This window comes from Lolium perenne, chromosome 5, assembly GCF_019359855.2.
Source record: "Lolium perenne isolate Kyuss_39 chromosome 5, Kyuss_2.0, whole genome shotgun sequence".
NCBI lineage: Eukaryota > Viridiplantae > Streptophyta > Magnoliopsida > Poales > Poaceae > Lolium > Lolium perenne.
Window position 1 is genome coordinate 251,111,158 of NC_067248.2, and position 12,955 is coordinate 251,124,112.

Sequence of the window (12,955 nt, forward strand, 5' to 3'; positions counted from 1 at the left end):
TCTGTACCCTGTTAAGGAAAAGAGTGCGTCTGGTACTTGCTGCCCCGAAATCGAAGTACAGTTACATCGTTTAGAAGTTTGTCTAGGAGAAAGGTAGGGGGTTCATCGACCCAATTACACGAAATATTCTCAGAAAAACTATATCTAGCTAGCTCGTGTGCCACTTGGTTACCTTTCCTCGGACAAAATTTGAACGACACATCACCAATTCTGGACACAATATCAACGCAGTCCGCATAAATTGCAACTGACAAGCTCCACCATCTTTGTTCCCCTGTCAACGCCTGGATGGTCTCTAAAGAATCGGACTCCACTATAATTCTGCTACATTTAGATTGTTTTGCCAACTTTAGACCCTCTCTAATAGCAATAGCTTCTGCCATCTCCACACTCGGGATGTGAGGGATCATAGCACAACAAGTTGTTCTGAATTTTCCTTCATAGTCTCGTAAAACTGCTCCCGCTGCACCTGACATCTCCTCAAGAGTGAAGGATGCGTCCACATTAAGCTTCAAATACCTAGGTTCTGGTCTAGTCCACCTATTCACATTTGCAGCACTATTCTTCAGCTGTGCTTTTATTTGCATTCGCCGTGATTGTGAGAATCGACAGTTTGCATTTGAATAACGGTGGTACCTCCTCGTTGTGTGTGCGCCATCGCTGTATCCAACAGATGTACCACGCCTCAACCGAGATTGTTTCTTTTAGGTTAACCACTTCAAGCCCCGGGTAATTGTTATCAAGCATTCGGAGAAGAACTTCAAGAACCGCCAAACCAGACCTATAAATGGACGAAGCCTCTGCTATTATTTCATGCAGGCCCAGACTGTGCCATAAATTCTTCTCCGTTTCACATTGGAACAACATATGAAGGACATCTTCAGCTCCTATATGGCAGATTGGACAATCTCCGCTTATAAATGTGACGATTAACGAGGATGCTTTTTAGAGGCAAAATACCATAGAGTGCCCGCCACATAATTTTTTTAACCTTCCCAGGAATTTGCAGCTCCAAAGAATCCTCCAAACTGGATTTTGAGCCGAGCTTCCTGGTAGTGCCAATAGGCCAGCAGAGGGGCCAATTGGTGGTGCCATTGAGCATGATACGCAGACCTAACGGTATAAAATCCATGCTTTGTCAATCCCCAGGATATAATATTTGAAAAGCCATTAGGATTAAGGGGGATTTGTAAAATTCTTTGGGCATCTAGGGAATTAAAGATTGAACTCACTAACTCTTCATTCCATTGTCCTGAATTAGGATCCAGAAGCTGGCTGAATTTTTTTTAGCAACACCAAACCTCTAGGGGTAACGATTTTCCTTTTTAGACTTGAAGGGATCAAAGGATCACCGGACATGTCACAACCACATCTACCAAGTTATCGCCGGAGAGGGTCGCTGCCCTCTCGCTCCGGGCCATGGAGTGCCGATCCTGCCAGCGGACAAAGCGTGACGATAACAAGTCACGTGTATATGATAGGAGACCATTGAGACACCTCCCGCCAGCATCATAACATAGGATATGAACTTGCCCACCGAGCGAGACCAACAGATACCGTAGCTCCACAACGTTGACACCCCCAAAACGGTAATGATGCAACGCGCCGCCACCATCGAGACATAGGTGGACAAGGGTTTTCACCTAGGCGTGGGGAAGGTTACAACAACGACACTCAGCTTTGTACCTCTGGAGGTGGTCGTTTGTTTATAAAGACACTCATAAAAAAAATATCTGGTCTGAGATCAATTTGTTTACCAACCACACGTTTAGAAACGTGTATATATTTGCACTACTGTCGACTGGTTGTGTACTCTCCATGCTTGATGCTTCACACAAAATTGAGTTTCACCGCCTAAATGATTTCTCCTATACGCCAACGCTAACGGTTAGCCTAGCAATGCGTAAGGAGGGAAAGAAAAAAAGATGATAGGATGAAAATAGGAGACACTGGGAATGAAAAGCTCAGCGCAGCAAAGAAGTGGTGTACTCCATCACTAATTTATTGCTACGGTAAGCGACACTATTGTACTGCCGCGCAGAGGGAAGGATGGTCGTGTCGTTAGCTGGTTTGGTGTGTGTCCGAGTCCATCGCCAACTCGTGGTGACCACCCTCGGTTACCGAAAGAATGTTTTCCATAAACAGAAGCTTGCTTGTAGAATTGGCGGTGGTTTTCCCCAAAAGTGTGGAGGGATGAACACTATTGTCAATCCAATCTGGACACCAAAGCTAAAAACATGTGTCAATGTGTGCAGTGTCACGCAATTGTGAAGTGGTGTGAGTACGTGCCACGAAGCAAATCGTCTACTTGCTCCTAGCCAACAACCGTCAGAGATCAGTGTACATCCTATTGATTACGAACTTCCGTGATGCCGATTTGTATGGCGCATATGAGTGGTCAACGTCGATCGTCTGTTGGCTACTGTTCGTGTTGGATCAGATAAGTTGTCAGAGTTTTGGACATAGTCGAGCTTATCATAGACTTGTAGGAATAAAATTAAAGTCAAACTTCTCTTACCCGGACGCTTGAGGTTGACGTGCCGCAGAATATTATTTTCTTCATTCTCGCATGCGTAGTTTCACACATTACGTCCAAAACAGCCGCAGTACAATCGCTGTCACTTACCACAACCTAGATGATTCCCTCGTGCGCTGCTGCGGCATTTGTTCTAACATATTTGCTTATCTTTGAAATTTGCTTAAATTTAAAATTTTCTTAACTTCAAAATTTGCTTGAATTTAAAATTTTGAATTTTGAAATTTGTGTTAAAAAAGTTCGGAATTTTCAAGAAAAAAATATAAATAAAAGACAGAAAAACGAAAACCAACAAAAATACAAAGAAACCAGCGAAGAACCATAAAAAAGAAAAACCAAAAATACCCGAACCAGAAACTAGAAAAGATAGCGGAATTGCTCTGCACACACGACATTTCCTGTACGAATCCCATACGACACTATCATCCAGTGATCCCTGTTGATGCAGCAATTTAATCCAAGGGTTATGTGCCACGGTCGGACAAAAATCGGACGAATTTCGTCGTACATGTAGCAGTGCTCAAAAGATAGGAGTCTCGGCAATGAGCGATGAATAGGGATTGGCCACGGCAGCGATGAATAGGTCTTGTTGCTTCTTTTTTTTTTTTTTTTGAGCACAAGGTCTTGTTGCTTCTGGACCGTTGTTTTGCGTTGCTTCTGGCCCATAGGCAAGAGAACCTGGTGAAGTCCAGGCCCTCTACCGAAGCGGAGGAAAGCGTCTGCTTCGTCGCCGATCTCGCCTCCGCCGCGAGTCTCCCCCAACGGCGAGCAGATTCGCGCCGAACCCGCCACGATCTTTGATGCGATAAGCTCTCTACCGCGTCTGGGTTCGCGATGCTGCGGAAGGTGGCCGCCGGCTTCCTCGCCTGCGCCGCCCTCTACATCGCCTTCTCCTACTTCCGTCGCGAGGTACGGCTTCCCGCTCTCCCCATTTCGGGAGTTTCCAAGGGTTGATCTGGTGCGGCTGTTGCGTGCTCTGTTATTCCGTTCCGGTTTGGTAGCTTGTGTTGGATCCTAGGCCTGAATCTGGTGCATCTGTTGCTGTAACATTTGCAATGTGGTGTCCCTAAGCCTTTTTCTGCTAAGTCTGCACAGAATCTGTCACATGTATTGTGTCCGCAGCTATGGTAGTAGTGAGCCAGTGACTTGTGAGGTGATGATTCAGGATTACAAAAGATTTACCATCTCTTCTTCATCATGTTGCGCAGAGGATTTCAGAGGTTCAGTTACCAGCAGTTACTCATAGGGTATACCTGGATGTAGAGATTGATGGTCAAAATATAGGTACCTCTTTCCTTACATCATTTTTTTGGATGTTTCGCAGTTACTTGCATTGTTAGTGCACATATTAATGAGCTTTAGAACAATTGTCTGGTTGCCCTAATTATTGTATGGCTCCCTGTTGCAGGTAGAATTGTTATTGGTCTTTATGGGGAAGTTGTGCCAAAGACAGTTGGTATTTTCACACCCTCTTCCTCTCTGATATGCTTGTACTTTCGTTGGTTAGTAGTTCTGTTTAGAGTGGATGTACAGTTTTTGGTTCTTCTGTCTTTTTGTTTTGGTGTTCGTTTTCCAGGATCTTTTTCTTAGTTTCTTTTCCTCTTCTCATTATTTTGGTTTCAATGTTGGTTTAATAGACCCCGCCTTCTCGGTTCTTTCTTCTAATATGAATTTGATGTGCTTAGGTGCGTGTTCGAGACAGGAAAGAAAGAATTTCTTTTTAGCCTATACCTCTTTGGGGATAACAACATAGCAAGAGATTGTATGATTATCCTGTTCTGTTTGTTGTGATTTTAAAACTTTTGTAGAAGTTATTTGTACTATAGCCTTGCACCCCTCGATAGACACTACTGAGATGAATCTGCATGCCTATGCCTCAACCCTGTATGCCTCTGTCCAATGCTTCTCTGCAAATTTCAATAAAGCTCTATGTTGTGGATATACTTCATAGGTATACCATCGACATGGTCCGATTCCGGCAAGCCCGGGTGGCCCACAGATGGTGGTGATGGTATATGGCCCACCGGGCAGCCCAGTTGTTGTTGATGAAGATGGAAGATGTCCAACCCAGGAACAAGGAGTCGGATCCCAACCGCCCTACGAAGGTAGCCGGATCTGAACCGCCCTACGAAGGTAGCCGGATCCGAACCGCCCTAGGAAGGTAGCCGGATCCGAACCGCCCTATGAAGGTAGCCGGATCCGAACCGCCCTACGAAGGTAGCCGGATCCGAACCGCCCTACGAAGGTAGCCGGATCCGAACCGCCCTACAGAGGTACCCGGATCCGAACCGACCTACAGAGGTACCCGGATCCGAAGAGGTCTATGCCAGGAGTCAGATCCGTGAAGGCCCATGAAGGAAGCCGGATCCATGACGACAAGTTAGGAATAGGTGGATCCTTGACGTACACGACAATGTAATATTCCGTAGTTAGGCAACTTGTATTCCGGGTAGGACTCTCCATAGAAACCCTAGATCCGGGTGCCTATATAAGCCGGATCCCGGGAGCCCTGAGGAGAGATCTCGAGCTAGAAGCGAGACAACCACAACTCATTGTAACAACGCGAAAGCGCCCAGATAATTCCAAACAAGCAGCAGTAGGCCTTGCCATCGTGCAGGTGGTCCGAAGCTGGATAAATCGCGTACCACCGTCCCGAGGACTCTCCGCCCTATGGCCCCTACTTCTTCTCCCCTCCATGAGGATCCCTCCTCTGGAGTACCGTCGAATAGGCAACGACACTCTACGCCTTCCATCCCATATTATGGGACGGAGTACTAGTTAGCACATCTTCCCTTTTTATCATTTTACTAAGATTTCTTTGGATATATGTCATGGGCTGGCTGGCCAGATGGTTGAGAATTAGAGCGGAGGTAGAAGTTGTGACTTGTGAGAGACCGGAGGGCGCGGCCTGAAGTTCCGCCGACCTATGGCTGGGAAGAGGGATGAGAAGGGGCGCCCAGGGCGCAGGAGCAAGGAGATGAGATATTAGATTGATAAATTTCTGCTTGCTTTATTGCTCAACGTGGGGTGGACTTATATAGCCCAGTTATAACTTGTAGTCTAAGAAAGAAACTCTATCTATTTGTAAGTAGCAGGAAAACCTTCTTCGGGACGAACCTTTCCACTTTCCAAAACCTGACACTAATAATTTAAAAGGAGCAAGCAATACATACGTATCTACCTAAAGCCTAAACTCATGATGCATCACGTCTTGGAGCTGGAACCTGTGGTTCTGGAACAGACCTCCCCCTCCGCTGGAACTTCTTACCCCACATGACAATATATTTAAGGAAAAAGGGTCAACAACTAATACTATCCCAACTGTCTTACAGCTTTCAAATATCCTTCCAAAAGAAACTATTTAGTAATATGTATGAAGAATATCTTTCCTCTATGAAGTTTGTTGCAGGCACTGATTTTTTTATTGCTGCACTTTGCAGAAAATTTCAGAGCCCTCTGTACAGGTATTCTTCTTCCTTGAATTGTTTTTGTATTTTCTTCCTTTAATTCATTGAAGTTATTAATCCATATTGTACTCTGTTAATTATTGCAGGTGAAAAGGGTGTTGGGGCCAATGGTAAATCTCTTCATTATAAAGGAACACCATTTCATCGAATTATCCCAGGTTTCATGATTCAGGGTGGTGACATAATTAGAGGTGATGGGAAAGGAAGCGAGTCTATATATGGAGGCACCTTCTCAGATGAGAATTTCAGTGTGAAACATACGCATCCAGGTCAGATGTTCAACCAGTGGTTCATTTTTTTCCAGTTTTGATTTTGCCTTTGATTGCCAATTGTAAACCAACTTAGCAACACAATTATGTTCTATGAAAACAACCAATGAGAGATCATTCCTATTTGGGCTATTATTCTTCTGTTCTAATCTCCATATGTACTAGAGATTTGCACGAATGAAGTCAAATTTAAATGTTTATTTGAGATAATCTCAGGTGAATATTATTTTGTGAGCTCATCCGGCAGTTCAAAAAGCCAATGTTATCAAGAAATAGAAATTCCTTCTCCTAAGTTCAGGCGACTGATTTCTCGGCCTCAACCTAACCAAGAAAAGTGAACTAATAAGACTTTGGTGTATCAATGAATGTGGCTGGTCAGCACTAGATTTGGTGCTAAACGAAGTTCCAGATGTGTGGAGCCTTGGTATTTTGGAAGCACCTAAAATATTTGTTTCTTGCTAGGTGTTTCAGCTCTCATGTGGCAAGATTGACCATAACTGCACGCTATATTGTACAATTGTAAATATGCAAAACACACCAAGTGACGGTTCTATGTGTTAACATGACCTCAAAAGTTCCATTCTAGTTGAGTACTGGAAATGGATGTGCACATGGTTGCATATCTGGATATGCTTAGGTGCATCACTGTTACCTTTTACATGCTGTTTGATCTTAAATATTCTTTTGGCATGTTCAGACTTCTGTAAATACCTGTTGTTAAAGTTGCAGTTGTGATTCTATGTCTACCTTGCGATCTTGCAGGTGTTGTTGCTATGGCAAGTTCTGTAACCGATTCTAACGGATCCCAGTTCTACATAACCACAATCAAGACGAGCTGGTAAGTTCCTTTACACAGTATGCCAGCACTCTGGCATTGATTAATCTGGAAGGTACAACTTCTAAAGCAGTAAACAATGCAGGTTGGATGGGGAGCATGTTGTCTTTGGCAGGGTGATTCAGGGAATGGACTACGTGTACGCCATTGAAGGTGGTGCTGGAACTTACAACGGCAAGCCAAGGAAGAAGGCACTGATCACCGACTCGGGAGAGATACCCAAGGAGAAATGGACCGAGGAAATTCAGTAGGCTCCTTGGTCTGGTACGTTGCTCCCGGATGTTTTGACACCACGTATCTCTGTGACCGGTCTTGGTGGCTGCCCTTCCCCTTCAAGCAAGACTCATAAAACGTTGTACATTGTAGCCAGTATATAGTCTGTCGAATCCTAGTGTCTGAGCTTGTATTCTAGCAACAAAAAAATTGGAACTGAATCTACATGCCCTAGCCTATGCAGTGAAATACCTGAATGATGACCGGAGCTATCTACCCTACAAATTATTTCTCGTGTTTGTGTTTTGCACATTTCATTTGCCTTGTGCTGCCGTGGTCTCTCCGCATCGAGGATGCCCATGAGCAGCTGGTGGAGCGTACCTTGATTTGACCGCTGCCGGTGCAACAGAGACTTCAAATCTTCAATTCTCAATAATTCTGGTGGCATTGGTGGAGTATCATAAATAGTGCGAGAAGGCAAAACTCTGGTACCAGTAGAAGCAGTAGCTGCCGGGCATGACGGGTGAGCTGTCTTGGAAGCTAAATTACTCGTGTTGGCTCTAAGTACACACAGGACTGTTAGGTTTGAATGGGGTTGAAACGGATTGGGAGGTATTGACCAGGAATTAAACTGTATTCCCTGCGATTCCATGTCAATCCCTCCCCGGTAGGGAACAAAGCCTCAGAGTGGAGTTTTACCCGTGGCAATGGCTCTAGAAGACCCCAAGTTCCAGATACGATCAATAGCTGATGCACACTACTAGCTTGCAGGCGTGAGGTGAACAGGCTGCGCATGAACTAGCAGTACCATTGGGTTGTGATTGTCGCAGTGGTCTAGCGGAAAGTTAATTGGGAGTACTATCTATCAGAAAGTCTTGCTGAAGCTATGTTCGAACACTGGGGCGACATGACTCATAACAGAGATACCGTTCATATGAAGCGCATGCTTTCGCTAATTCTAAAAGTTTATCCAGCGTTAAGTAAATACAAAGCACAAGAAAACAAATGTTACGACCTATTTTTTTAACATCTCAAATCAAACACTCGGAGACTATGGAAAATTGTTTGCACATAAAACGTCATGCACTAGAGTGATCTATTGAGATATTTTAGCAGTACTACTCGTAGAACTGATGGAAAAAAAACAACCCTATAAAAGAAGAGGACGGTAGAAGGAACAATTACTCGCACATATACCTTGGAATTAACCTTTCGAAATCATTCACATGTTTTTCATCATTTAGCGTGCCTTGCTCAGGCTTCTAGCCAAAGAAAATATATAGTATTAGAGTAATGCAACGGTGCTTCAAACAAAAAATAATATGTGGAGTAATAATCGTATTTTAGTCTATATATCGAGCAGCCAAGAATTAGTGTCTTTGGAATTCTATAATTTTCATACTAAAATTATCATAATCAACTTTATAAATCAATTCACTAATCCTTGGGAATTTTTCTCACGAAGCATGATCTAATATAAATTATTTGTGTTATTTGTTAGAAAATGCTAATTAGTGTGCATTAATAAACGACGAATCCTCTATATCTCTCGCCTTTCATATATGGAAAAATTACAAAATTTCATAGGTCATTATAGAACGAAGACCATGTACCTCGGTATAACTGGTAACCCCAATCAATCCAGAAACACCATCTTCACTAACGATTCATAGATACAACGTTGCAGCCCAAAAGGAGTCCAGGAAGGAAGATCAATCATCTAGGAAGTTTTGTCAATGCCTGATTCCGGCAAGTAAGAATCAGGCTCGAAGTAGAAAGGAAGAGAAGATTCCTACATGGAGAGATAGATAGACCACATAGCTACCGGTAAAGCCCTCAGCCTCGGGGGAGAACTACTCACTCGTCATCATGGGAGTTAGCAACGGCGATGGAGATGGCGGTGGAGTCGATGGAGATGACTCCGGGGGCAATTCCCCGTCCCGGCAGGGTGCCGGAACATAAACTTCTGTCCACCGGATCTTGTCTTCGGCGGCAGCGGAGCTACTGAACTTTTCTGGAACGGAAGCTTGTGTATTTAGGGTTTTCACGTCGGGGGGCATTTATAGGCGGAAGGGCGAGGTCGGTGGAGGCCACAGACCACCCCTAGGAATAGCCAGGGCCTGGGCCACGCCTAGGCCTAGTCTGGCCGCCCTGTGGGGCCTCCTTGTCTCTCCTCTCGATTTCGTCTTCGTTACAGAAAAATAAGATCTTCGGCTTTTGTTTCGTCCAATTCCAAGAATATTTTCTGTAGAACTTTTTTAAAATACAAAATAGCAGAAAACAGGGAACGGGCACGGGCACTGTGGCATCTTGTCAATAGGTTAGTGCCGGAAAATGTATAAAAGTGCAACGAAGTGTAAACAAAACATATATAAATTGATGCAAAACAAGCATGGAGCATCAAAAATTATAGATACGTTTGCGACGTATCAATGAGTACGAGCGTACTCTCAGCAAGTTCAATATTATGAATATATGTGTATCATGCACTAGCTACAGCCATAGACCAGAAAGTCATAGGAAAGGCAAGTTTTCGTAATCATTTCTTTAAGAGGTTGATTTTATTCTGAAAAACTATGTCCGCCAGTCTTCACCGGGTGTTTAGAACTTCATGGAGTTCCTTTCCGGCCGCATTCGCAGTTCCAAACCCGGAACATGGAGTGACAAGCCACAATTCGATACACTCTACAGAAGTGTGTTACTTTACCGATAAGAGAACTTATCCTTGTTGCCAACCGAGTTGCAGGCTCGTTCGCACTTCCTTGGTATCCACGTGTTCCTTGACATAACGTCACGTTGGAGATGCAGGTTACCACAGAGGTCCCCCGGACACCATGAAGGATGGAGTGTGTTGTAGAGGATGCGGACGGCTTCACGCTCAACCAAATGCCGATGCCTCCCAGCTCGAAAGAGCAATGCTGATTGCTCAACGGTGAGATAAGGCTCAGCACGCATTCCAACCTCTTCTACAAGAACTGTGTGCATTCTGTGGTGTGTGCGGTCTGCCCCTCGACCGAGACGGGAAATCATCTCTTCTTCAATTGTTCTCTTGCTTTCGAGGAGTGGGTTGGTTGGACATCCAAATCACAGCCGGCAGCTTCTCCATCTGGGACTTGCCACCTCCCCAGGAACGGTAGCTCGCATCTGGTATGGAGGCATCATGACGATCATCTGGTCAATCTGGAAGGCGTGCAACGACCTCGTATTCAATTTGTGAACCTACTCCCTCTCGTAAAAAAGTTTTTATGATAAGACACAAGTAAGAATAAGCACTCAAATGAAAATTAAAAAGGCCAATTCATAATGTCCAAACTTAGGGCTATGACATGAGGGTTTTGGAGATCTAGGAAAACACCTTTTTGTTGAGAAATCTATAAGGGATCACCGACTAGACTTCATAGACTCATTGGAGGCAGGGAGCTCTAATTTTACGGTACCTTTTTTAAGAGATCTCGCTCATGGCAAGGGTTTCGCTTGGTTTTGCCTACCACCACATGGGCGGTCATGAGGCATCCTTATTTGTATCAACACGGAAACATTGCAAGTTAAGAAAGTAGACAATGGAGATTTTAGTGTTAAATTGCATATTCGTTCAAAGAATGATGGTTTTGAATGCATACTTGTACTAGTCTAAGGAGCAGAACAAAATTCACATAAACCTGAGTTCATGTCTGAATTAGTTCGGATGTGTGATGCATAAAAACTCCCTATGCTATTAGCGGGTGATTTCAATATTGTACGTAAGAGTGAAGAAAAAAGTAGTGACAGAAACTCAATTCGGCTCCCGGGTGCGTATGATCCCTCTATCATAAAAACATATTTTTAAGTGTTAAAAAAATTTGACAAAAAAATTTACATGTACAACTCCATAATATATGCGTGTTCGCCAAGTTTCACGAGAAAATGATATTTTTTGTAGTCTATGTGAAAAAGAGAAATTTTATCTTGCGACAAGTCTTTATTTTAGCTCTGAATTTTGTCTTTTTTACACACGTCACATGATAAGTCGATTTTTCATGAAACGACTTTGTGAGCATGCAGCACATGAAGATGTACGTGCAAAATTTTTGTTTCAAATTTTTTAACATTTCAAAATATATCTAACATGCATTTCGAAATAAAGGAAGCATACGCTCCTATGTGCCAAAACATCACTCCCAGAGTAGTGATAACTACAATCCTTGATGGCCTTTCGATTTTAATGTCATTATTGAGAATTTGAACCTTAGAGAAATTGGACTCTCGAATCGTCAATATACATGGGCTAGTTGACAGGAAAATCCAAGCTATGAAAAAACTGATAAGGATTTGGCAAGTGTGATCGAATGGGAAAAAAATCCCTCTAGTGTATGTTAGTGCACTGACTCGTTCAAGTATGATCATACCCCGCTCTTAATTGACTCTGGTCATCAATCACACCTGGGAAACAAGGTGCGCTTGCTTTCTTTCTAACTTTCTATAGCTTCGACGGTAGGTGGACTTAATTATGATTGCTGATATTTATTAGGGATCGTGCAATTAATGCTTAATTATGTTGCTTTTGTGTTTCTTTGAGAGAATGTGGATGATTAAAATGTTGTGGAACTATGTGGTACTCAAATGGTCTTGTGAGCCTTGTGTTAACTTACGACCTATATTGAGTCCTTCATTCAAATAAGAGAGCATGAGCATTGTTCTTCACTGAGTTTTTGGAGTTAGCATATTTTCCAGTGCTCTTCTCTTCTAAAGAAAATGAAAAAAGAAATTCTGAGTGTCAAAACATTAGAATTTCTAGTTTAGTGCTCTCTCTCGCTAACAATGATGCACCAATTCTAATGCAACTCGTCCAGTGAACACCATCAATCTGCGTTTTAAAAAAACATCAAGCCACCGCTGCCATGGGCACCAGCGAGATTGGCGGCGAGGATCCCGTATTGCTCCCCGGAGAAGGAGAGTGAGGCGCCACTATTCCTCGCCGTAGACAGCCGTCCGTTCATATATGTCTCTTCCTTGTTGCTCCTTGTTGGACATGTGTACATCAATTTCTTACGCTAATTTTCACGTGTCATTAGACTTCCAAATCAATCAATGGATGTGTTGGCGAAGCGACGACGACAAAAAGGACGACAAGGAAGTTGGTCGTCACGGCGGTGTCCAATGCAGGAGAAATTATCCGTGGAGACGACCGTCAAATCGAGCGTCGGCGGAGAGGTGGAAGGCGCCGGAGGGGAGGTGCGACAAGAAATAAAGGCGGGAAGCAACTGTCTTGGATGTAGTCGCCGCCAGGTGGGTACCTGCCTCACTTTTCGCTCTATCCGACGCGCCCGCAGCATCCCCTGTGGAGCAGGGATGGCCTCGGAACGCCAAACACTGTATTGCTTGCTATGGAGAAGGACCTAATGGCGTTTCGAAAACTCTATTCAGGGTCCTTGTTGTAAAATTTAAGGTCTTTATTGTAACTTTTTTTAATCTTTATGGACCTTTTTGTAAAATGTGATCCCACCGCATGGTATTATTACAGCTTCCAGGTCTTTCGAGACCCAACCCTTGTTCAAAAAAGAAAATTGAGGCAAGACATTCGTTGCATTCAAGTTAAACTAGCTTGCTGATATGTAGTCGGTTTACATATTACATACTGTATAACCTTGCTTCGTAA

General features: G+C 43.6%; 1 protein-coding gene across 1 annotated transcript; it reads left to right on the plus strand.

Annotated features, from left to right (window-relative positions):
* Positions 1–3,187: 3,187 nt before the first annotated feature.
* LOC127302685 (peptidyl-prolyl cis-trans isomerase CYP21-1) lies at positions 3,188–7,613 on the plus strand. The gene is made up of 7 exons (XM_051333228.2): positions 3,188–3,445; positions 3,745–3,820; positions 3,945–3,992; positions 5,977–6,000; positions 6,090–6,272; positions 7,035–7,110; positions 7,193–7,613. Exons 1-7 carry the CDS (start codon positions 3,371–3,373, stop codon positions 7,356–7,358), a joined length of 648 nt encoding a protein of 215 aa, XP_051189188.1. The 5' UTR covers positions 3,188–3,370; the 3' UTR covers positions 7,359–7,613.
* Positions 7,614–12,955: the final 5,342 nt, after the last annotated feature.